The following is a 23,665-nucleotide window of genomic DNA, read 5'->3' as shown; positions in this document are numbered from 1 at the left end:
TTGTGAACCTACAAAGACGGAGATGCAGTTTTACAAGCATAAATTAATGTAGTGGTAAATATTTAACATCATTGTTTTACAGTTTGTTTTAATCAGAAGACTGTGGTTTGCTAATATTTTCTGTCTTAATTATTTTTTCTTCCAGATTTCAACAAAACTGCAGTTGGACAATACGATGGATTGATCACAAGTAATTTTGTGCCGATGTACGAAGAGTTTAAAAGTGAGTATTAAGGCTTTGCAAATTGATTTCATACATGTTTGTTTCGCAGTTATTTCTTTGCTTTTGTTCTTTTTCATTGATTACATTTTTTAAAATGCAATCAATGTCACTCATACTGCTCCATATTATAGCTGGCTACATCCTTTTGCAGCGTAGAAAACTCGGAAACAATATAACCCCATAATAGACTAAGTGGTATAATGTATTTATGGGTGAATGCAAAGCTGGATCCTCCTGGATGCGCTGGAGAACCGCTCTACAGGGGCGTAGGAGACCCATAAAATCTCGGGGGACAGGGGACACCTTGGGGGACTTTGTTTTTTTAATTTATTTGTTGTGTTTTAGTCAAAGAACTCGACTTTTCACAAAATTAAAACAGCAGCACGCATTAAATTACATATATCACCACTGCATAAAACAAGAGAAAAGAAGGAAAGAAAACCGAAGAAAATTAAGGAAAAGAAAAGTTCAGAGTATAAAATCCTCCCAGCGACGATGGACCTTTAGAGAGATCTTTTATAATACCGTCACCTGCGCTTTCAGTGCAGATGCTTTATGGAGTTTGGCCAACCCTTCCTATCCTATTCCACTTGAACCCTCAATGATGGAACATGAGTGTGCCCCTTTACAGCAGTGTATGGGCTGCAACCATACCTCGGGACCAGAGTATTCACTGGATTTACATGCATAGCGGAACACGTGCTGTTTTGAATCTCGAGGCTCTGTTTTATTTTTTTCTGGGTCACCCAGATGGCTTATGGTGGCCTCCATTAAAACTTGTCTACAACTCATTAGTCAGCTGGTGGTGGGTACCAAAAATGCAGTTGCATCCCTATTTTAAAACCAGCGTTGGCAATGCCAACCATTTAGCTTTAATGTAGGCATGGAAAAGGCCCTTGCCAAGCACCGCCATAGTGGTATTAGGTACCCACTGACGGTAGCAGCTGCAAAATGTTGCAAGCACCTGAACATTTAATAGCAGTGCCTGGCAAATGCTCAATACGTATACACAAGCAAACACTTGCCATTTCAGGTTTTTAGCAGGAATTCAGTGAAGGAAATGCATAGTGCTAATAGAGTGATTGATTGATTTTTGATTAATTGATTATTTAATTGTATAGCGCCTATGCACAATGTGTTTCAAAGCACTTCAGGGGGGGGGGGCATGGGAGAAATACAGTTACCTTCCTACAGGTCCTTGAAACAATTAAGAATGTGAAGATGAACTATCATAATCAGCCTGACGACATTTCAGATAGTGCAAGTGCAATGAACAATTAAGGAGAAAAGGAGTGGATGAAGGCATCCCTGGATAAGACATTTGTATTACACCAGTAGTATGTTCCCATCTTCAATTAAGTTATTAACTACACAGGGATTTGTAGTAAACATCCCTAAGTCAGTGTCTTTATCTAAACCATAACTGGCACTTTACGTGCCCTTTATAGATATTTCTAGTGTTTTTTTAAGGAATAGGTTATAGTGTAAAATGAGTCTGCGGCCCATCCATCCACCAAAAACCCATGAGAGCTGCTAAAATAGCCCAAACAACATGATGCTTTGTTGCAAGGCAAGATGCCACGCACCCTGGCACCAGCTCCTGCTACAGGACAGGTCAGAGGTGAATATATACCTCATTTAAGGTTAGTCCTGACTTCAGACCTAGGCTGCAGGTAGGATTGAGTGAAAAGGGAGTTGATGCAGGAACAGCCTACCGTGACTGTCTCTTCCTGGAGAGGAACCAGACAGCAGCACAGATGACACTGGGGCAGTGGGAGAGCGCCAAGCCCGACCTCCCACGTTCCCTCTAATAAATCCTCCCCATGCCGGCCTGCACCTGGGAGCGGGGGGCCACTTTGTGTATTATCAGGCCCAATCAATGCGCAGACAGATATGGTGTAGTGTGTATATATCTGCAATTATATCAACAAACGACTTCTAATCGATATCGTGCAGGCCTCGTGAGCATGGATCAAGCTTTAGCAGAAGACGCATTTGTGACTGCACCCTTTATCTGGGAACCTTCTCTACTCCACATTCTCGTCTGCTGTACACTCTTTTCTCCCAAGTCCCTTCCCTGCACCCCACATCAAGTCACTCCTCTGACACAGTGCCCTCTGCACTTTCTCACTTGTATGTACTTCTCTCTCCTTTGCAAAACCCAGAGCACCTCCTATGCCATTTCTGCCCTACACCACTCTCGCTGTGTTCTGGTCTTTCCTGCACCCTTCTCTCCCCTGCACACACTGGTCACCCTATGCTCCAAACCATCCCTATCTTTCATCTACACTCCGTTCGTGTTCCCATCTCTCCCCTCCCTTGCTCCTCTTGTTTTCTGTCCTCTGCATCCTTTCTACCCTTTTTCACTTTACAGTCCCACACTCTACTGCACCCCAGTCCCTCGCTTCCCATTCCCCCATGGCCAGCACCCCACAACTCTCATCTACACTTACTCAGCACTTTCTCCTCAGTCTTCAGAGCACCCTCGATATCCTGGCTTGCATTTCACAGCTTTTCTCTTGCATGCCTTGCATGACCGACCACTCCATATAGCTTCTCAGAATAAGCTGAAACAGGCATGCCAGATCCATGACCTTAAAAGGGCCCATTGATACCTGCAAGCATTAACTCTTAAGAAATAGTCAGGAGCATGGATATTTGGAAGGGGGGACAGACACAGAAGTCAGTAAATCCACGTACTGCCGAGGCTCTACCCCCAAAATCTGATCGCACTGCAACCACTCAAGTATGCTGACAGAAACAGCCAGGCTGAATAAAACAGGGTGGAGGGGAGTCCCATTACTTCAAAAAGAAATGGTTTCTTTTTGAAGTCACTCTGACTTCATAAAGAAATTATTTCCATTAAAGGACCAAACCGGAACAGAAATAATTGTGTTATGAAGGCAGAGTTACTACATACATAAACTATGGGCCTCATTATAAGTGTGGCGGTGCTGGTAAGCTTTCTGGCACCCTTGTATCCAGACCATCACAATCAGAGTATGCCTACTGGGACCTCTGCACCTGACAGGTCTGACCTTGGCGGGTGCAGTGACCCCAATAGGCAGACTCTTCACAGAAGCACAGGCACCATTAGTGGCAGTGCCGGTGCTTCCGTGAACCCATGGGGACTAACATTTTCTGGCACCCAACTTCCCAGTCCGCCAGTACTTGTAATGTCCCAGTAGCACCGGGAAGCTAGGTGTCGGAAATGGTGTTACGAGGTTGGCGGCAACCCACCGGTCACACCGGCGTTTTACCGCCGACCTCGTAATGAGCCCCTATTTCTTTTGAGGTGGGGAAGCCCTCAGACGTCATAAAGAAATAGAATCTTATTTTTAGTCACTCTGCCTTCATAAAGAAATCATTTTTGTAAAAAAAAAAATCTTTATGAAGGCAGAGTGACTTCAAAAAGAAACTTTATTTTTTTCTGTTTTTACATTTTATTGTAAAAAAATAAAAAATAAAATATATATTTTTTTTCTGAGGGGCCCCCATCAAGACATGATGGGGCCCCATGCACTGCAGGGGTGTGCGGGGGCCCCAGTTACGCCAGTGCTTACCTGACAACTGCAGACTGCAGTGCATGCTGCAGTCATATTTTACGGCAGTCACACAAATAATCTGGGCGGGATAAAAGCTATTATATCCCCCCCACTTAAAATTGTGGGGGGGGATTTTTCCCCCCTATCCCCACCATGTCCTACACCCATGCCGCTCTACATGCTAAGGAGCAACTGGTCTCACATCAACTTGGTCCTAACGGAACCCGGGGATCTCCACAAGGGCACACTGAATTTTTGGGAACAGGCTCGATCATATTCCAAAGGCTATGCCATTCATAAAAGAGATTCCCCTTCCTGGGCTAGTGTCCACATCAAGGACTAAAGAATGCCATTTTGCTCCTAGTAGCGATCCTTATTCATGGTGAATGTCACTTTCTCAAAGGAGAATGGTCTGGAATTTCCCTGCTAGAATGTGCTTTTGGGCAACGCAAGTATGAACAGGGATACTTCTCCTCTGGTAAGGCACAGTGAGCTACGACGTGGCTGTAGACTCTCCTTAGCATGTGCCATCCCAGAGAGCAGGTTATTTGCCTTTGATTGTTCTCAGTAGAGTGCCCATCCCAATTTTGGCAAAGGGTCACAGTTGATACTCTCAGTGCCCCTTATCATAACATATTGAATGCATTTAACAAAATATTCACCCACGTCAAGCAAACGCATACATAGAGACAATGCGACCGCACCCCATACACTCGTACACAGCCCTCATGACCACTTACTCTACCATACCAAACACACACGCTCCCTTCTAATGAAGTTTTGGAGCCTGCAACAGTGGCTCTAATGTGTGGTTATGTGATGCTGTCCAAGCAAGTGATCCTGCGCTGAAGGCAAGCGCCGCTAGCGGGATCAAAGGTCACCTCCAAAATGTTAGCGCCCACTGGTAAGGATTCAATCAGTATTAGAGCATCCCTCGTGTGCACGAGCATTTCAGGAGAGGCATTGACAGGTAGAGGGGCCCTTTCTCCATGGCTTGCATTCTGGACATGGGTAGAAGGGCAGAGGACCCCCTCTCGGTGACTTGTTCTGGGGGACTGAGGGGAGCCCGCTCTCTGGGGACCATATGGGCAGGGCTTCATCTCCAGTGACCCTGCTCCACACCTGGTTTGCTGCTGAAGACCTGACATGGCGACCAGGTTTAGGAAACTAGACTACAACTTGGTGGCCACGTTGCCTGTACAGACGGGGCCTCATCTATGTGTGTATGTATTTTAATAGGGAACCATTTGGTTAATTGTTTTAGCGTGGATTTAGATACCGTTTAGGATATTGTATTTATGTATTTAATTATGTACTTTTCTCTTTTTCTTTATTTATTGTGATGAGGTTTTTTTAAATGATTCTAATTCTATTTTGTATAAGGTTTTTTAATAAACTAATTAAATAAAAAAAAATAAAACAAGGGGCAGAGCAGTCGAATAGAGGGGTAAACTTTCAGAGCAGCAGACTGAATAGGATAAACATCCGGTGCCTCCAAAAGTATAACATTATTAGGAATTACCATTTCAATAGGGTGCTCCCTCCATCCCTTTCTCCCTGCCTGACTGCAGTATGCAATTGTCTGCTCATGTATGTTGCTACTACCTAAGTAGAAAAAAAAGCAGAGCTACCTGGTTTACCCATTGCACTGTTTCCAGCACACAATTCAATGAAGTGCACTGAAAGTTGATGTATTTTAAACAGTGCTAAATTCCAGAAGAATTATTCTGTAGCTTACAAGGAACCTTGTAAAATAGCTCAGTGAGTTGCTGTGTGTGGCCACGTTTGTGACCTCTGTGACACGCAGGGCATATGCTTAAATTCTGGCATTAGTAGAAGTAGTAATTTGTAATTTGTATAGTTCCTTTATCCCATTAGGATAGCCTTAACACACTTGTAGGGGGGGGAAGGGGTGCCCTTGTGGCCCCGAAGTCCAATGTATGGGAAAAGTTGTCGGAAACATTAGAATGTGTGTGTGCATAAGGCCAAGATAGGGAGTTAGGTAGGCTTGCTGTGCCCTAGTAAAATACCCGTGATGGTCAGGCATGTGGATGGGTGCTGAAAGGTGGTCAAGAGGAGTGTGAGTGCAAGAGACGCGTTGTGTCTAGATAGACCTCATTTCTGTTGTAGGTGGTAGCTGCATTCTGATAGCAGAGATGTTGTGCTTCATGTTTAGTCTGGCGTAGGGAGGCAAATACGCGCAGGAGTGCAGCTGTGTCTGCGGCTAAACTTCCATAAGCATGGAGTGTGACAGGTTTAAATACATTGGCTATACTCTAATGAATGTTAGTGTGTATTGGCTACATTCTATATACACCTAGATCCAATGCATTGGTTACATTCTACATGCACCAAGTTTGAATGCACTAGCTACATTGTAAATTCACCTATATTCAATGCACTGGCTACATTCTACATGCACCTAGATTCATTACCAAATCATTCTTACATCCTTCTGACATTGATCTATATAAGCCGGGTAAATGTAGGTCCTGTTACTTCTACTGCTATTTAACAAGAAATGCTGCAGTAACAAGTGCCATGTAAAGAAATTACCTGTTATCATCACTACTGGCCTGGGGATTACCGTCACTCCTTTTAAACAGCAACCCCGTATTGTTCCTTTTCCATTTAACATGTGTAGAAGTAAACCATGAACATGGTCTCCTCTAGTAGTCCAGTATGTGGAGAAGCCAGGCTTATTTGTCCAAATGATAGTCTATTATTAGACAGAGTGTGCTCTATACTCTTCTCCTGCTAATCCTTTTAACAAACAGAGATGCTTGGAAAATCTGAGAATCACGCCATGGCACTTGTTACGGCCTCCACAGTATCATAACCAATTTTCTTGGTAGACTTTGAACACTATCTTTGGCTTTGAACGGTCCGTTTGACTTCATTTTTCCGGCTTGGTTTGGTCTCATGTGCAATACAGGGGCAGATCCTAAACCGATAAGCATGCAGTCTCATTTTGTAAACTCATTCTCTGGAAAGTCTACAAATCAAGACTGTGACCTTTTAGATAGCTGCCAAAAAGCAACTGCTGATGTTAGACTCTCAACAAGACCGATTTTTGATTGGAAATGGGGTTGTTATCATTCATTTAATTGGATTTGGTGGTAATAGACATCACTTGATCCCTCCTCAGGCATGATTACATTTGCTTTATAAACGCTTGCTACTGGCTCTAGGGGGCCAATTGATTTCTACATGTCAGGGAGAACACTTGACACTGACCGTAGGAGGCCAAAGGATTTGTACATGCAGCATATAACCCTTGTTACTAGCTCCAGGAGGCCAATGAATGTCTACTTGTAAGTGATAACGCTTGGTCCTGGCTCTAGGAGGCCAATGGATGTCTTATTGCCAGTGATAACGCTTGCTAATGGCTGTAGGAGGGCAATGAATGTCCAAATGTCAGTGACAATGCTCGCTACTGGCTGTAGGTTGCCAATGGATGTCTTATTGACAGTGATAACGCTTGCTACTGGCTCTAGGAGGGCAATGGATGTCTAAATGTCAATGATAAAGCTTACTACTAATTCATGGACAAAAATGAATGTCTACATGTAAGGGATAATGCTTGCTACTGGCTCTAGGAGGCCAATGAATGTCTAAATATCAGTCATAACGCTTGCTCCTGGCTCTAGGAGGCCAATGAATGTCTAAATGTCAGTGATAACGCTTGCTACTGGCTCTAGGAGGCCAATGAATGTCTAAATGTCAGTGATAACTCTTGCTACTGGCTCTAGGAGGGCAATGGATGCCTAAATGTCAATGATAAAGCTTACTACTAGCTCTAGGACGCAAATGAATGTCTAAATGTCAGCGATAACACTTGTTACTGGCTGTAGGAGGCCAATGGATGTCTTATTGCCAGTGATAACTCTTGCTACTGGCTCTAGGAGGGCAATGGATGCCTAAATGTCAATGATAAAGCTTACTACTAGCTCTAGGACGCAAATGAATGTCTAAATGTCAGTGATGATGCTTGCTACTGGCTCTAGGAGGCCAATGAATGTCTAAATATCAGTCATAACACTTGCTCCTGGCTCTAGGAGGCCAATGAATGTCTAAATGTCAGCGATAACACTTGTTACTGGCTATAGGAGGCCAATGGATGTCTTATTGCCAGTGATAACACTTGCTACTGGCTCTAGGAGGGCAATGGATGTCTAAATGTCAATGATACAGCTTACTACTAGCTCTAGGACGCAAATTAATGTCTACATGTCAGTGATGATGCTTGCTACTGGCTCTAGGAGGCCAATGAATGTCTAAATATCAGTCATAACACTTGCTCCTGGCTCTAGGAGGCCAATGAATGTCTAAATGTCAGTGATAATGCTTGCTACTGGCTGTAGGAGGCCAATGGATGTCTTATTGCCAGTGATAACTCTTGCTACTGGCTCTAGGAGGGCAATGGATGTGTAAATGTCAATGATAAAGCTTACTAGCTCTAGGACGCAAATGAATGTCTACATGTCAGTGATGATGCTTGCTCCTGGCTCTAAGAGGCCAATGAATGTCTAAATGTCAGTGATAACGCTTGCTACTGGCTCTAGGGGCCCAATGCATGTCTAAATGTCAGTGATAATGCTTGCTCCTAGCTCTAGGAGGCCAATTAATGTCTAATTGTCAGTGACAACACTTGCTCCTGGCTCTAGGATGCCAATGAATTTCTAAATTTCAGTGATAACGCTTGCTCCTAGCTCTAGGAGGCCAATGAATGTCTAAATGTCAGTGATAACGCTTGCTACTGGCTCTAGGAGGCCAATGAATGTCTAAATGTCAGTGATAACACTTGCTTCTGGCTCTAGGAGGCCAATGAATGTCTAAATATCTAGGATAACACTTGCTACTAGCCCTAGGAGGCCGATGGATGTCTTATTGCCAGTGATAACTCTTGCTACTGGCTCTAGGAGGGCAATGGGTGTCTAAATGTCAGTGATAAAGCTTACTAGTAGGTTTAGGATGCAAATGAATGTCCACATGTCAGTGATGATGCTTGCTACTGGCTCTAGGAGGCCAATGAATGTCTAAATGTCAGTGATAACACTTGCTTCTGGCTCTAGGAGGTCAATGAATGTCTAAATGTCAGTGATAACGCTTGCTACTGGCTCTAGTGGCCCAATGCATGTCTAAATGTCAGTGCTAACGCTTGCTACTGGCTCTAGGAGACCAATGAATGTATAAATGTCAGTGATAACGCTTGCTACTGGCTGTAGCAGGCCAATGGATGTCTAAATGTCTAGGATAACACTTGCTCCTGGCTCTAGGAGGCCACTGAATGTCTAAATATCAGTGACAACGCTTGCTATTAGCTGTAGGATGCCAATGAATGTCTAAATATCAGTGATAACGCTTGCTGCTGGCTCTAGGAGGTCAATGGATGTCTAAATGTCAGTGATAACGCTTGCTACTGGCTCTAGGAGGCCAATGGACGTCTAAATGTCATTGATAGCACTTGCTACTGGTTCTAGGAGCCCAATGAATGTCTAAATGTCAGTGATAACGCTTGCTTCTGGCTCTAGGAGGCCAATTAATGTCTAAATGTATGTGATAAAGCTTGCTACTGGCTCTAGGAGGCCAATGAATGTCTAAATGTCAGTGATAACGCTTGCTTCTGGCTCTAGGAGGCCAATGGATGATTAAATCCCTAGGATAACACTTGCTACTAGCTCTATGAGGCCGATGAATGTCTTATTGCCAGTGATAACTCTTGCTACTGGCTCTAGGAGGGCAATGGGTGTCTAAATGTCAGTGATAAAGCTTACTACTAGCCTAGCTCTAGGACGCAAATGAATGTCTACATGTCAGTGATGATGCTTGCTACTGGCTCTAGGAGGTCAATGAATGTCTAAATGTCAGTGATAACGCTTGCTACTGGCTCTAGGGGCCCAATGAATGTCTAAATGTCAGTGATAACGCTTGCTACTGGCTCTAGGAGACCAATGAATGTATAAATGTCAGTGATAACGCTTGCTACTGGCTGTAGCAGGCCAATGGATGTCTACATGTCTAGGATAACACTTGCTCCTGGCTGTACGAGGCCAGTGAATGTCTAAATATCAGTGACAACGCTTGCTATTAGCTCTAGGATGCCAATGAATGTCTAAATATCAGTGATAACGCTTGCTGCTGGCTCTAGGAGGTCAATGGATGTCTAAATGTCAGTGATAACGCTTGCTACTGGCTCTAGGAGGCCAATGGATTTGTAAATGACGGGGATAATGCTTGTTAATGGCTCTAGGAAGCCCATTGATTTCTTCATGAAGGGCAAAACTCTTGATACTGGCCGAAGGTGGAAACTAACAAAGAACACCGGAAAACAATGGCATACCTTTGGGACCAATATAGATCTGAAACTTTCAGGCGTAACCAATGCAATCTTTCATAAAAAATGTATATTTATTAGATTTCAATAAAGTGCTAAGCCTCTAAGATCCCTTAACAATTCATAACTTGCATAAATAATGGTAAAGTGAAACTGTGCCAAAATAAATACAGATATAATACCATAAGAAATTAAGCCTATTCTACCAAGAAACAAATGCAAATACATACAAAAAGTTGGAAGAATTATACAAATATTCTGACACCATGCTACAATAAACTCTAGAGATGTATACATTCTAGCAGATGGATGGTTTCTGCCACGTAGTTTAGCAGTCACCTGTCCATGTTTCAGTCCTATGGGCAATGACTGCTGGACATTCTTCAGGGGAATATGAAATTCATTCTTACATTCATTAATATTTCAAGAACAGTATCTACAAACATTAAAATAGCCATTTAATGAACTATTTTATATATTTTAAGAAATACTATTTATTAAAATCTGCCATCCAGTTATGTTATCAACTTCTGTCAATTTGTCTGACAGCCTGGGCTACCTCTTTCCTGTTGTCTACTTAATCCAATTAATCATTAAATCAAACCCCCCAGTTTTTTCCATAGATGTAATAAAGAATGTTTTTCTTATTAATTGCAATAGTATTCACACTGTATATCTGTTGTATACAAAATGGTATAAGATATCCGAAAATTACTTTAGAAAAATTGTATTTTAAAATCCAATCTCCTTGTGGACCATTTCAGATTCAAACTCCTTAGGGATCAACCTTCCACTTCTTACTAGCCAAAAGACCGCCTAGCACACTGTCAAAATCGAGAGAAAAAAACACAAGTCGCACCAAAATCAGAGACTTCTTAGATACCAAAGAGTGTGCCTAATGTGAGGAGCATGCCCCAATGTAAGGAATACACCTAGTTTATCCAAAAGAAAACCACAGAATAGTACATATTATGATTCATCAAGCAAAATTGGAGAAATTCTCAAACTCCAGGTCCCTTCTTCTCAGGTGTGGTGGCGGTCTCTACTGTGTTTAGCTTTAAAAGTGCCATCAAAAAGCCAGCACATATTGCCGGAAGCCGTACCTATGCAACATAGATATAGTTTATTACCTAATGGGGCGTAAAAGGAATGCGTGCCGTGCTTACACACTACCGTACTGGAAAAGTCCTAATAACAAAGGACATAACGAACCAGGGCAAATGGCCAGACGTAGTATGGTTTTAAGACATTGGGAGACTATGCCCACGTTGAGATTTGTTATGTCTTGATGGCCGTGAAGATTATGAGAACCTCCATCCCCAAGTACCGCACAGGGAGATAGTAAAACAGCTCCCTGTGCGATCCTTGAAGCCACAGGTGTTGAGTGCCAAAGGAGCAGGAACCAGGAACGCCGGAAACCCCCGTCCGCTGCAAGGCAAGCAAGGGTTAAGTATAACACAATGGTAAAGGCAGTTAAGTACTCAGAAGGTAAAGGGAATCACTACAGGGCTTACCTAGGTGAAAGAGGAGCGGGATGACAAACCATACCCTGTGTTGAGACAGACAAGGCAGGAGGTGCTCCCCACCTGTAGTGTGTGGCTGGCAGCAGCGAGTGGTGAAGACACTGATCGGCACTCTGGATGGAAACACACTGGGACACCTGTGTAAGCCGGGCTGGTATTTGTTCAGTAGTAGAATGGGGTAATACGTAAGCAATAGAAAAAGAGTTCCGAGGTCGAGAGCCAACGAGTACAAACAAGTCCGAGGGAAATCCGAGAGAAAAGCCAGGTAGCAATGCCAGAAGTCGAAGAACCAAAAAGTAACACGAGCTAGAACATGATCCAAGGGCGAGACAAGAGGAATCCGCTAAACACTCTGTAGTCCGATACCGTGTCAAGAAGTGCAGGAAACGCCAAACAATGCTGAAGTAAAACAGCTGTGAAGCACCGTGTAAGCGCAGAATCGCTGCTTTTAGCTGTGCTGAGCAGTCAGGTGACACACGCCTCAGCGCCACATGATGCATGACTCTCCAAGCGCTTCCGTGTCACATGTTCCGTGATAACATCAATCCGTTGGCTTTTCCTGGCCACGTGACACGGAACTGAGCTGTAACAGAGGCCACGGCGAACTGCAGAACAATGCCAAGACAGCTGCCAATGGTAGAACGGTTGCTAGGAACTTTGGTGACCAACCATGACCCATTCCTCCTTGTGCGCCACCTATGAGTATCACACTGCTGCTGCCACCCTGCCTGGGTAAGTGGGGGTAAATGGGCAGAAGAGGAGCCGGACTGACGGGCGCCTGAAGGGGTGTTGGCACTGGGAGAAAGGGATCCTGTATATGGGACCGTCTGCATGACAAGATTAGGGGAAAACCCATTACACATATAGGAGTAGAACAAAAGAATACTGAAAATACTAATGCAGTACGTATCTCTCCCACTGGGTCGATGGTGTGACTCACACCAATGGTAACAAATTATTCAATAAATTCTGTAAACTGGAATTTCGTATTTTTGCTTATAAAAAATGTACAACCATGCAAAATCCAGTTATGTGGTAACCAGAAGCAAAACAAATCTCATGGTACTTGAACAATGAGGGATGAAATCTATTGTGGATTACTTCCCTTGTGGCAAATGTGGTGTATGCAAGAATTATTATTATTTTTTATTTTTATTTGTTATAGTTGTGTTACAACTTTTCAAATTTCATTAACATATAAATAACATTTATATACAAAAACACAATAATTTTCAATCTTACAAGGCTAAAAGATAACACATTCTTGCAATACCCATATTATCCCATAATTAATAACAATTCATTTTATACAGATGATCATCACACTAATTCATACTATTTACAAGGTTCCACTTAAAGGCTACTTGACTCGACTTTACCTCTTTCAACCAACCAGTTACCTAATAGCCTTATAGATAAAACATTACCCGTTATACGCCTCTAACCCAGGGAGCACAATTTGAAAGAATTGCACTATGGCAATCTGAATTTTCAGGCGGGTACTAGAGAACAGCTCATGCCATCTTTCGTCACTCTCCATTGGTCTTTGTACTACCTGAGTATGTGCAAAACATCTGGTTCGTGCATCGCCGAGTGCTACACATTCCACGAGCAGATGTTGTAGGGTCTCTCTTTGTTCTGGCACAATACAATATCTACAGTAGTTTTGTTCATTTGCCAACTTTTTCCTTTTACAAAGGACATCCCTTGTGTACCATAGGTTTAACCGGAATCTTAAATATCCCATTCTTACTTTAGGAGAAGGACTTTTCAACAAGTAATCTGACATCACTCCATATTTTTTGATACCAAACAAGAAGATGTCCAAGTCCTTGTATTGGGAGCACCTTGTCATGTTTGCTACCCAATCAGCCAGTTGTACTTTTTCCTTTGCTCTAACAGGCTTTGATAGTAATAACTCTATTGTGGTGTCAGCATGGGCTAATTCATTATATACATGTTTTCTCCATTTAGCAGCAAAGGGATTTACAGATTTCAGCAAATGATGCGCAATCACTTTCAATATATTGTTACTTCCCTTTTCAAGGAGGCATTTGCGCAACAAAGCACACTGTTTCCAGGATACTTGAGCATACATGGATGTCAATCCCAATTCATAACGCAAAATAGCCATCGGCACAGAGTTAGGCAGGCATAGGATCTGTTTCCAGTAACTTGACTCTAGTTGATCCCAATAGCACTTTTCTCTTGCAAAGAACCCTTCGATGCCATACAACAATATTGGGAGAACCTTCATTTTATAAAATAAAACAACATGTTTCATGGAATACTTCCCATACTTCCTGATCAACAATTGTGATTGCGAAACAAGCTGTTGCATTTTATGCTTCCTTACTAGGTCTTCCACTTGTTTGCATATTACATTGTTGATTAACACCCCGAGGTATTTATATTGGGTTGTAGTCTGCATGCTTTCATTCTGAATTTTCCAGGAAAAGAAATTACTCCTAGTGGTTTGCTGTTTTCGACACTTTAGGATTTGGGTCTTTGCGATGTTAATTTCCAACCGATTAGCTTGTACATAGAGGCCCAACTTTGTCAACATATTTTGAAGGCCTTGTGGTGTTTGAGACAATAATACAAGGTCGTCGGCATACAGCAAATAAGCAATTTTTTGGCTTCCTAGTTTTGGCTGGTCACCAGTACAATTATTGAATTCGAGCCCCAGATCTAAAATAAAAAAGTTGAATAGAAAAGCCACGAGGGAACACCGTTGCTTCAAGCCTCGCTCTGTTTTAATTACGGGAGTTAATTTGCCATCAAGGGAAATCCTGTCTCTCACTGACGTGTTTGAGTGAAGTAAAATTATCAATGAGAGGAGGGAATCTGGGCAATCATGTTTCTTCAATTTTTCATACAGCAAATTTCTATCCACTGAATCAAATGCAGCTCGAAAATCTATAAACCCCAGATATAGTGGATTATTTCGATTTGTTTGTTGGGCTTGAATCATATTATTCAAAATAATATTCGGGATAGTACCTAGCCCAGCCATGAAACCTGCTTGAAAAGGGTCAATCAGCCCTTTTTCTCTCACCCAAGTCTGTAACTGCTTAAGGATGATTTTAGCAAATAGTTTCCCCGGAATGTCTAAAAGGGAGATGGGTCTATAGCTCGAAGGTGACGCTCTCTCTCCCTTTTTATGTACCGGGACTATAATTGCTTGAGTCCAGGACTCGGGTAGGGACTGAGTCAAATTCACTGTGGAGAAGATCTTAAACAGAATTGACGTCCAAATATCCGGATTCTCTTTTAGGTGGAAATTGGACAACCCATCAGGAACACTAGCTTTTGAATTACTTGCAGATTTAATGAGGTTTAAAATTTCCAACCATTCAAATTCTAAACGGAAAGGGGGGAGTAATTTCATATTATCTATTGATATCTCTCCCTTCACCGGAGCATACAACATGCTAAAATGTTCAACCCATAGTTGTGACGAAACCGCTGTCAATTGTCTAACTAGCTGTGGGGAAGATATGGATTGATTTATCATATCCCATATTCTCGCGATATTCTTGCTGGCTAGCACTTTTAACATACTAGATCTGTCCTCTTGTACCATGGAAGCTTGGTGCGACTTTAGGCAATTTCTGTCGCGCATTTTAAGGGTGTTCATTAATTGCTGACATTGAGGGGAGGGAGCATTTCTCAAATGTCTAAAATCAGCTCTGAGTTGTGATTTACGGACCTTGATTTCAGGGTCAAAATAGTGTAGATGGACGCGCTTCGGAGTTACTTTAGCTCTATGCTGTTTTATAGCTTGAATAGCGTCAGTGTACACATATTTCGACTTGCCATGAGTCAGGCTGCTCAGACATATATCTCAGCTTGCTGTCTAATTGCACTAACTCTGAATCTGACCATCAAAAGCGGTTCCCCCTCATATTCACCACACTAGTGCCCTGCATTAGATCTATTTTTGCCGGTTCCGCTATGCTCATCCTCCATTCAGTAGTCAACATATTATGGTTGCTTACATTTGTTCTTAGTACAGAGAACTTTGTCATTGAAGGCCAAAGTTCTCTGCTTACACATATGTAATCGATAATCGACTTACTGTCACCCTTATGCCATGTCTCGACTGGTGGTAAGTCCGGGGCTAGCGCACCATTAAGCATAAACAACCCCCTCGCTTTAACTAGGGTATCCCATCTCCAATATCTCGTTTGCTTTTTAATCTCAGGGTGCTCCATACATCTCAAATTTAGATCACCCACCAATATTAAGGCGCTAACTCTAGGGTCAGCTGAGACTAGATCTAGCAAAGAATTTAGGTCAAGGAAAAATTTGTCGTCAGACATGGCAATCGGGTTCCAGTAAATGTTTAGAACAGCCACCCCGGTTTTCTCAAATTTCACTTTTGCTAAAAGCATATATTTATTCGGGGCGGCCCAAACTTGCGAGGTTAAACCTCTACCCATTTTCACTGCTATTAGTAGACCGGAACTAGGCTGTCCACTAGATGAATTAATGGCAGCATTTGTGTGAATTTCATGATTTTCCCAAAGTGGTGTTTCCGAAAGCCACGTCTCCTGTAAGAGTACTATGTCCCAATTATTTAGATTACTTTGATCATTGTTAATCAAATGTTTAAACCCTTGCGTGTTCCAACTCACAAGGGATATTTTTCCTTCTATTCTTTGTTAATTCTGGTTACGATGATTATTACATACGCATGTAGTATTGTTAGGGATATTTTTAGTACCGATCAGAGCCTGAACAGGAGGCTGGCTTTCAAATCTTACACTTCGGTTTTTCATGGGTATATCAGTTTTCTCCAATGTTTCCAACATTAGACTAAACCCCAATTTGGCAAGCTCTTCTTTATTCTGCAGATACAATTTTGGACAACTCTAGAGTTAATCCAAAGCCTTACCGAGTTCAGGGACCCTTCTGTTACAAACTCGACCAATGCGAAATCAGAAGACACAATAGCCTCTAATTGTGGGAATCTCTGAGAATATAGCCCCCACAGCTCTCCTATTTATATCATATTGTGTGGTCGGAGGAGTTTGCAAACTAATACCAAAGAGTATGGCACAGGGAGTTTTCTATTTGCACTCTTTGCCATCTTCTCAGCCCCATTGGGCAGGCTTGTATTGGGAGTTGGTTGCTTTGATGGCAAGTTCTTAGCTATCGCCTTATCAACAGCATTTTCAATCAAAGCAATAATGGAGTTTTTAAATTTTGCTGAGACCCTTCACAGTCATCAAGTGAATTAGGGGCTGGTATGTTCAAAGCCTCAGGCATAGCAACAGGAGGCAAGCCCAGCCATTGTTTCTCTCTTTCGACCCCATCAGATCTACTCAGTAACTCCCTGCTTCCACAGCTTCTTTCGGGAGCAGCTTCCCTACCAGGCACCTTTTTTCTATTAGCTATGGAGCATTCTGATTGAACAGGGTCAACCACCTTTCCAATGCAGTCAGATGCGACCGAAGCAACCACCACAGGGTTACGAGTCTCAGACATGTAGGCATTAACGGCTTTCCTTATTTCAGCTCTTTGGGCCATTAGTTAAGCATCATTTTTCACCTGTTCCTGAGTGATTGAGGGCCTATGTGTTTCTTCGAAGCTTTGTTGCTCTTGACTAGGTTCATTCTCTCGCTCAACGTTTTCAACGTCCAATATTTCTACAAGCTCATCCAATGGTGAGTAATCCATTGCCTGAACTGGGGTAAACTTAAGGGTATCCAGTCTTTTGGACTGCACAAGTAACTGATATTTTTCTTTAATTGCCTGCGAGGTTGTTAGAGTACTTCGTTTGGGAAGGGAAATGGTTTTAAAGAAGTGTTTCACTGACACCTTACCGCTACTCTGTAAGGCTGGTTGATTTTTGGGTAGCTTTTTAGGTATTTCTTTTAATTTCTTCGTACTTTTTACCCCCAGAGGAACTACTACAGGAGCTTTCTTTTTGACTATTTTGTCACTTGATTTAATTTCGTTTTGCTCCTCTAGTTCAGGGGTCCCATCTGGACCTGATGTTCGTTGCATAAATCTATCATAAATGATCTCAGGAAATCAGGGCAATACAGGTGGAATCACCTCAGATGATTTTTCAGGGATACAGTTCTTACACATTTGACAAGACCCTACAGTGGGTTCAGTTTGGGTGGCTACTAGAGCAACACCTGTCTGATTCACATCATTCTTGGCTTGATTGCTTTTAATAGCCTCATCTCTTTCCCTTAGCCATTGAGGTATTTTTTCCCATTTTCCATCCAATGCAGTTAGTTTACGTTCGCATAATCTCAACATTTTAAATAAAGCATGCATTGTTACATTCATAGAATTTAGGGTTATGTTCAACATGTTATTATTCTGTTGGGTACAGGCTAGAGATGTATTTGTGCTATGATGGAGCATCAAGACATGAATAGGTGATGAAGACATATTTATTGGCGAGTGGGGAGCATCTCTAGCGGGAGATTCTTCACCACTTTGCTCACTGTTAACAAACATTACAGGAGTACTTGAGAGGTTCTCTGACATCAAACAGTTCGAGAACACAGAATCATTTGGTTCTAAATCAATGATTGCTATATCCGTTTTTTCTTGAGGATTACCCTCAAGTGGCTTAAGAATCGGACAAGTGGCAGGCAAAGATTTCAAAACAGCAGTATCAGTTAGGGACTTATCAGTAAGAAGAGTCTTATCATTACCAGCCCTAGATTGATCCTTTCCCACCTCTTCGACAGGAATTGGGGAGCTATTTATGCCAGACTCTGAGGCTTGTGTGTCAAGATCTATAGTTTCGGGTCGCACACCCGCAGAAGTAGCTGTTTTAGCTCTGAATGCAGATAGCGATCCATTACAAAATTGCCGTATATCAACATTCCCCAGTATCCCATTCATGGAAGAACCTCGTCTAGGGGTAGAACATGCAAGGGAAGACGACCTGTTCTTTATCGCCATCGGGTCTTTTTTCCTACGTCCAGGGATTTTTACAGGTTAAACTTTCTGGGCCCTGAGAATCATATGTCCCCTGTTCACACGATGAAGTAAATATGCTTTTACAATTTACCACCAATCAATTTTTCAGGGGGCTTACCAACTATATCCACGTAGGGTACAGCCCTCCCTGATTTCCACCAACAACAATTGATAATATTGATGTGGAATCCCGCACCCGCGCTGCGCACCGTGAACAGTAAACAGTACTTTTCAGTACTTGCCGGTTCGCGCGCGGGTGCGCTGGATTATGGGTAAATATAGGAAGCAGGGCAGTGATGCGGGTCCCAGGGGGCGGAGTCACCATCCAGAGAACCACCTTCAATAAAAACGAATGAGGCACGTAAGAATTCAGTGTCCACCAAATTCACAATGAAGGCAGGGCACGGCAGCGCAAGAGTCACGCAATCAGCGGTAAAAAGCACACAGTCACCTAGTCCTTAAAGGGGCCAGGGCAGAACAGTGTTGCAGCGAAAGGAATCCTCCAGGCAGGTTTCTGTCGCGCAGCCACAGCGATCACAGCAACTGTAGAGAAGATTAACAAGACCAGCAGAGCTCTCCCACAGTAAACAGTACTTGTCAGTACTTGCCGGTGCAAGAATTATGCCATTCAATGTTCTCATTGCGGTCCCTAATATAATCTGTGTAAAGAAAATACATTTCTGTTCTTGCGCGTCTACTTTTTCTTGGTTTTAAAATCTGATTTGCCAGTGATATCGTTTCAGAATAGTCCACTGGAAATCATCAGACGTGGGGTCCTTTTTATAAAACATGCTTTACCATTGGGGCTTTGTCAATCCTGTTTTTCAAACAGCTTTTGTGTTCCATAATGATGGTTTTACATTTTCTTATGATCTTCCCAATGTAATTTTTGTTCAATGGGCAAGTGATCATGTATATAACAAAAGGGCTTTCACAGTTGGCATGGCATTTTAATTTCCACATAGTGTTCAAATCCAAATCAAATTCAGTTATTTCGAATTCTTGCATACACCACATTTGCCACAAGGGAAGTGATCCACAATAGATGTCATCCCTCGTTGTTCAATTACCATGAGATTTGTTTTGCTTCTGGCCGAATATCATGCCACATTACTGGATGTTGGATGGTTGTACCTTTTTTTGTAAGCAAAATACGAAATTCCAGTTTGACATCCGTTTTTTGGAAAATCTTCCAATTTCCGTTAATAATCCTTTTGATTTTTGTACCTAATCCCTTTTTTAGACATGTTCTGGTTTCTAGCTGTGCTTCCCTATTGTTACATGCTCTCTCCGCAGCCCGTCTTACAGCGGTATAAGGGTAGCCCCCTATGTCATTTTTGCAATTAGGCAATTAGCCTCCTTGCTGTAATCATTTTTTTTTTCAGTCTGATGAATTGGTCAATAGGTAAGTTGTCTTCAATGTGTTTTGCATGGTGACCATGGTATTGCAACAATGCATTTCCATCAGTTGCTTTGTGAAGGGATTTCTGTAAGTGGGCACCATTACGAGGGTAAATCGCTAGATCTTACTCCTGCATCCATTTCTAGGGTCATTCCTTTGGTAGAAGTGTGCAAGACTGCCACCTGACTAGACGAGTGTATGTTTACAATTGACGGCATGCCGGATGCCAGATTTTGCAGTTCAGGCCTGCACAAACCTTTCTACTGAAGGTTCCTTCGCTTCCTTCCGCCTGATTCCGCAAGTCTGCATTGAGGAGTGAATCCAGGTAGCAGGACTCTGCAGGAGCAAGCTATTTCACTCTAAAGAGTCACCCCTAACACGCGTGGGGGTGGAGGGATGCAGTTTACCACTCTACACTGCATTAATCGCCAGATATTTTAGCAGTCACTGTTGACATGCGACTTTATTGGCAAACAATAATAACAACAATACAATCACTGTACAACTATGGGTGGAACAATAAACACTATATCGAATAATCAACTGGAACCAATCCTCTAATTTCCACTTTTCATGCCCTACGTCCAAGTATAGGGTGACCAGATTTAAAACAAACGTAAAAAAAGGGGACAGGGCAACCAACATAAAAGTAGGACTAGCTCTTGAAAGTGTCTGTCAAGGCACTACACTTCAGTAGCGGTTGGAGGAGAAGGAGGTTTAAATGTTATTGGTGTAATAAAACACATTTTATAATTAATTTGTAAAATGCAGATTTTCTTCTGTGTGCAATTGTGCATTCCTGCCTGCCAGCTATGAAGACCTACTACCGAAAACCTGGACCAGTACATTTTGCAATGGAAAAATTATCTTGAGAAAGGGGACAGAGCACCCAATTCCAGGACAGTCCCGGCAAAACCGGGACATCTGGTCTCCCTAACCAAGTACGACTTTACCCACAGTAAGAGTTCTACCCCATTTTCTGTATTGTCCACATTTTTCTAAAGGAAGAGGGTAGGGACAACATTAGAGAGAGGCGACAGGATGGGGGTATGGGATTTCATTCAATTCTAGTTAATATCCAAAATAGTTACACATCAGTGCATACATCTCTATAAATATTCCTCCATGACCACCTCATGATATTTGTCCACCTCAGTTCCAGCCCTAAAAAGCTACATTTTAAAAATGTTGCTAGGGTCAACATATTTTCCTGGACCTAGGATTTTTGCCAGAAAGAACAAACATTGGCAAAGCCAACAGTTTTAGCTTTTGTGTAGGTATGGGAAAGACACTTTCCGAGCACTGCAATAATGGTACTGCTTGGCCAAAAGTTGGATAATGGAGTGGTTAGCTTGGCATATAATAGCAATGCCAGGTGAAATGGCCATTTATTATCTATACACCAGCCAAGAATGTTGGCTTTGTCGATTTTAAAAGGACTTGGGAGCAAGGAAATGGCTGAAGGCAAACTTTGTTAAGGCATTTTTATTACACCACTGGCACATTTACAGCTGCAAATTAGACATTAACTCACAACAGACGGTTTAGAAATAACACTGGCAGGCCAAAGTTTGATGTCACTGTTGATAGAGCTAGCTTAAAGAGATCCATGTAGAATGTGTTTTGGTGAGGAGTGGCAGGTAGTGGGATGGATTGGCCATACGGAATAGCATGGCCATGGGCAAGTCAGTGGGTGGGTAAATAACCTCAGAACATGCATAAGCTGTGTGTCCCTCTTCACATGTCATCTCCCTCTTAGCTGTACCGCAAAGCAATCGTTTTGGTTTATAGATTGAGCTTCAGTGGCGCCTAATGGCCAAAACTATAAAGAATTTCCAAATTGTTCTTATAAAGGAGTCCGAACCAAGGCGGCTACTGATTTTGGTTTTAGTTTTCGAAAAATGTCTGCAGTATAAAATAAAAAGAAATTCCCAGGTATATAAAACATGCACACCATTGTGCACTTGGGTCGTACGTTGATACATATTTAGTGTAACGTGTAAGGTACTAAAGAGTTGTTCAGATAAGTTAACTTAAAGAAACCTTGGATGGCGTTCCAGAAACCAGTGCAATTTACTGGTGTGAACATTTACTAATGCTAATGATATGAGCAGGGTACAAACCAGTCCCTTGCAGCAGGCTATTAAAAAATAATTAATAATTATGGAGTCTGGCATGAAGCTGTGATTGCTCTCAGTATGTGGGCGCGACTCATGTAGGTCTCATGTAGGTCTTTCTCGCACAGCCATCTGATGCTATTCTGCATCGACCTTTGTGGAGGATCCCCAGGGCTCCCTGAGAGATTGGGTGCAGTGTCATCCTCTACCTTCAGCCCCTGCTTCCACAAACATCAGATGCAAGGCGCACACTCACGAAAGCCACTAGCTGATGGAATGCTTGCATGTCTGTTTGCGGCCTGATTAGTGATGAGGTTTGCACACAGTCAGGTGGCTCCCCTTAGAGGTCTCTGGGACCCTCTGTCCCTGCTGGGTGGGAGCCACATGTCTAGCCCTCAATGCATGGTGAACATTGTGTGTCTAGCCCTCAATGCATGGTGAACATTGTGCGCCTCTTCTGAGAAGCTGTAATCACTTGTGCATAATTGTGCAATCTGAAATCCCCTTAAGCGCTAAGGGCGAATATGCATGGCTGGAGACATAAAGAAAAAAGTGGGGGGACTGTGACGCAAGTTCGGGAAAGTCACGTCAGATGAAGTGAACACTGGAGACATTTTAGTGTATCTTGATGCATACTTCATCTGGTCTTGCGGCTAACAGCGTTCCCGTCCAACCATGCAGCCAGGGTTCGAGACCCGGAAGTGGGAAAGGTAGAAAAGTGTGCGAAGGAAATGTATTATTTTTTTTAAATTTCTTAAAAGCACAAGGGGGTGGGGAGGTGACGGGCGGGGTGGCAGCGTCCGCCCTCTCAATAGAATTGGCATACACCGTCCACCCATGTGGTTTTTGGACTTGAGCCCTGTGTGTATGTGTGTCCTGAATTTCCATAAGGAATCATTCTAGGCTCAGCCCCCTCCTGCACTTAATTAATGTGCATGAAATACACCCCCGGACAATTCAATAAATGCCCCATTATTAACGCACAGGACCTGCTTATTACACAATGGGCTATGCAAGCAGCTGTGGCTTCTTTTAGTAAAGCACGTTTGACAAAGGCACCAAAATAAGGGCAAACATCTGGTGGTCTCCAGGTGCATTTTGTGCAACAAGGTTTGCGCACAAGTGTCTCAAAATGGAAAGAGTAACATCTCATGTCTATGTTTATGGACGGCAAAGGTAACTACCTGTCCTCTGTTTATGTTCGGTGAATCAACGGTGTGGGCTCACGTGTGTGGACAGAGTTACCGCCAGGTCAGTTGAGAATTAATTTTCAAAAATGAACGCTCAACATCACGCTTCGTCTACCTGCTTCATTGTTCAGTTCTATTTAATATGTGCTTATGTATTGATTTTGCACATAACAATGGCAACAAGGTTTTCCACACCAGCTTGTACCATGGTGGAAGCAATCTAACATCGTGCTTTTCAACCTCCTTCCGGCTCCGGCCTGTGACACCCGCCGGTGACACGCATCCTCTCTCTGCCGGCCTGCCCGCCTCAGCCTGATTGATTGTACTTTCCCGGCAGCTGTGCACTCCATTCCGCAGAATGAGTGTGAAAACGA

General features: G+C 42.7%; 1 protein-coding gene across 2 annotated transcripts in view; it reads left to right on the top strand.

Moving 5' to 3' along the window:
* ENPP3 (ectonucleotide pyrophosphatase/phosphodiesterase 3) overlaps positions 1-23,665 on the top strand; it is a 759,459-nt gene that overhangs the window by 713,690 nt on the left and 22,104 nt on the right. For both annotated transcript variants that reach the window (XM_069606685.1, XM_069606686.1), the window contains exon 22: positions 146-223. In XM_069606685.1, the coding sequence (XP_069462786.1) occupies positions 146-223 (78 nt within the window). The remainder of the gene's footprint in view (positions 1-145; positions 224-23,665) is intronic.

The sequence above is a fragment of the Ambystoma mexicanum genome, chromosome 4p (genome assembly GCF_040938575.1).
Source record: "Ambystoma mexicanum isolate Mex_15411 chromosome 4p, UKY_AmexF1_1, whole genome shotgun sequence".
Lineage (NCBI taxonomy): Eukaryota > Metazoa > Chordata > Amphibia > Caudata > Ambystomatidae > Ambystoma > Ambystoma mexicanum.
The sequence above is the reverse complement of the archived record's forward strand: the minus strand, read 5'-3'. Positions and strand labels throughout refer to the sequence as shown.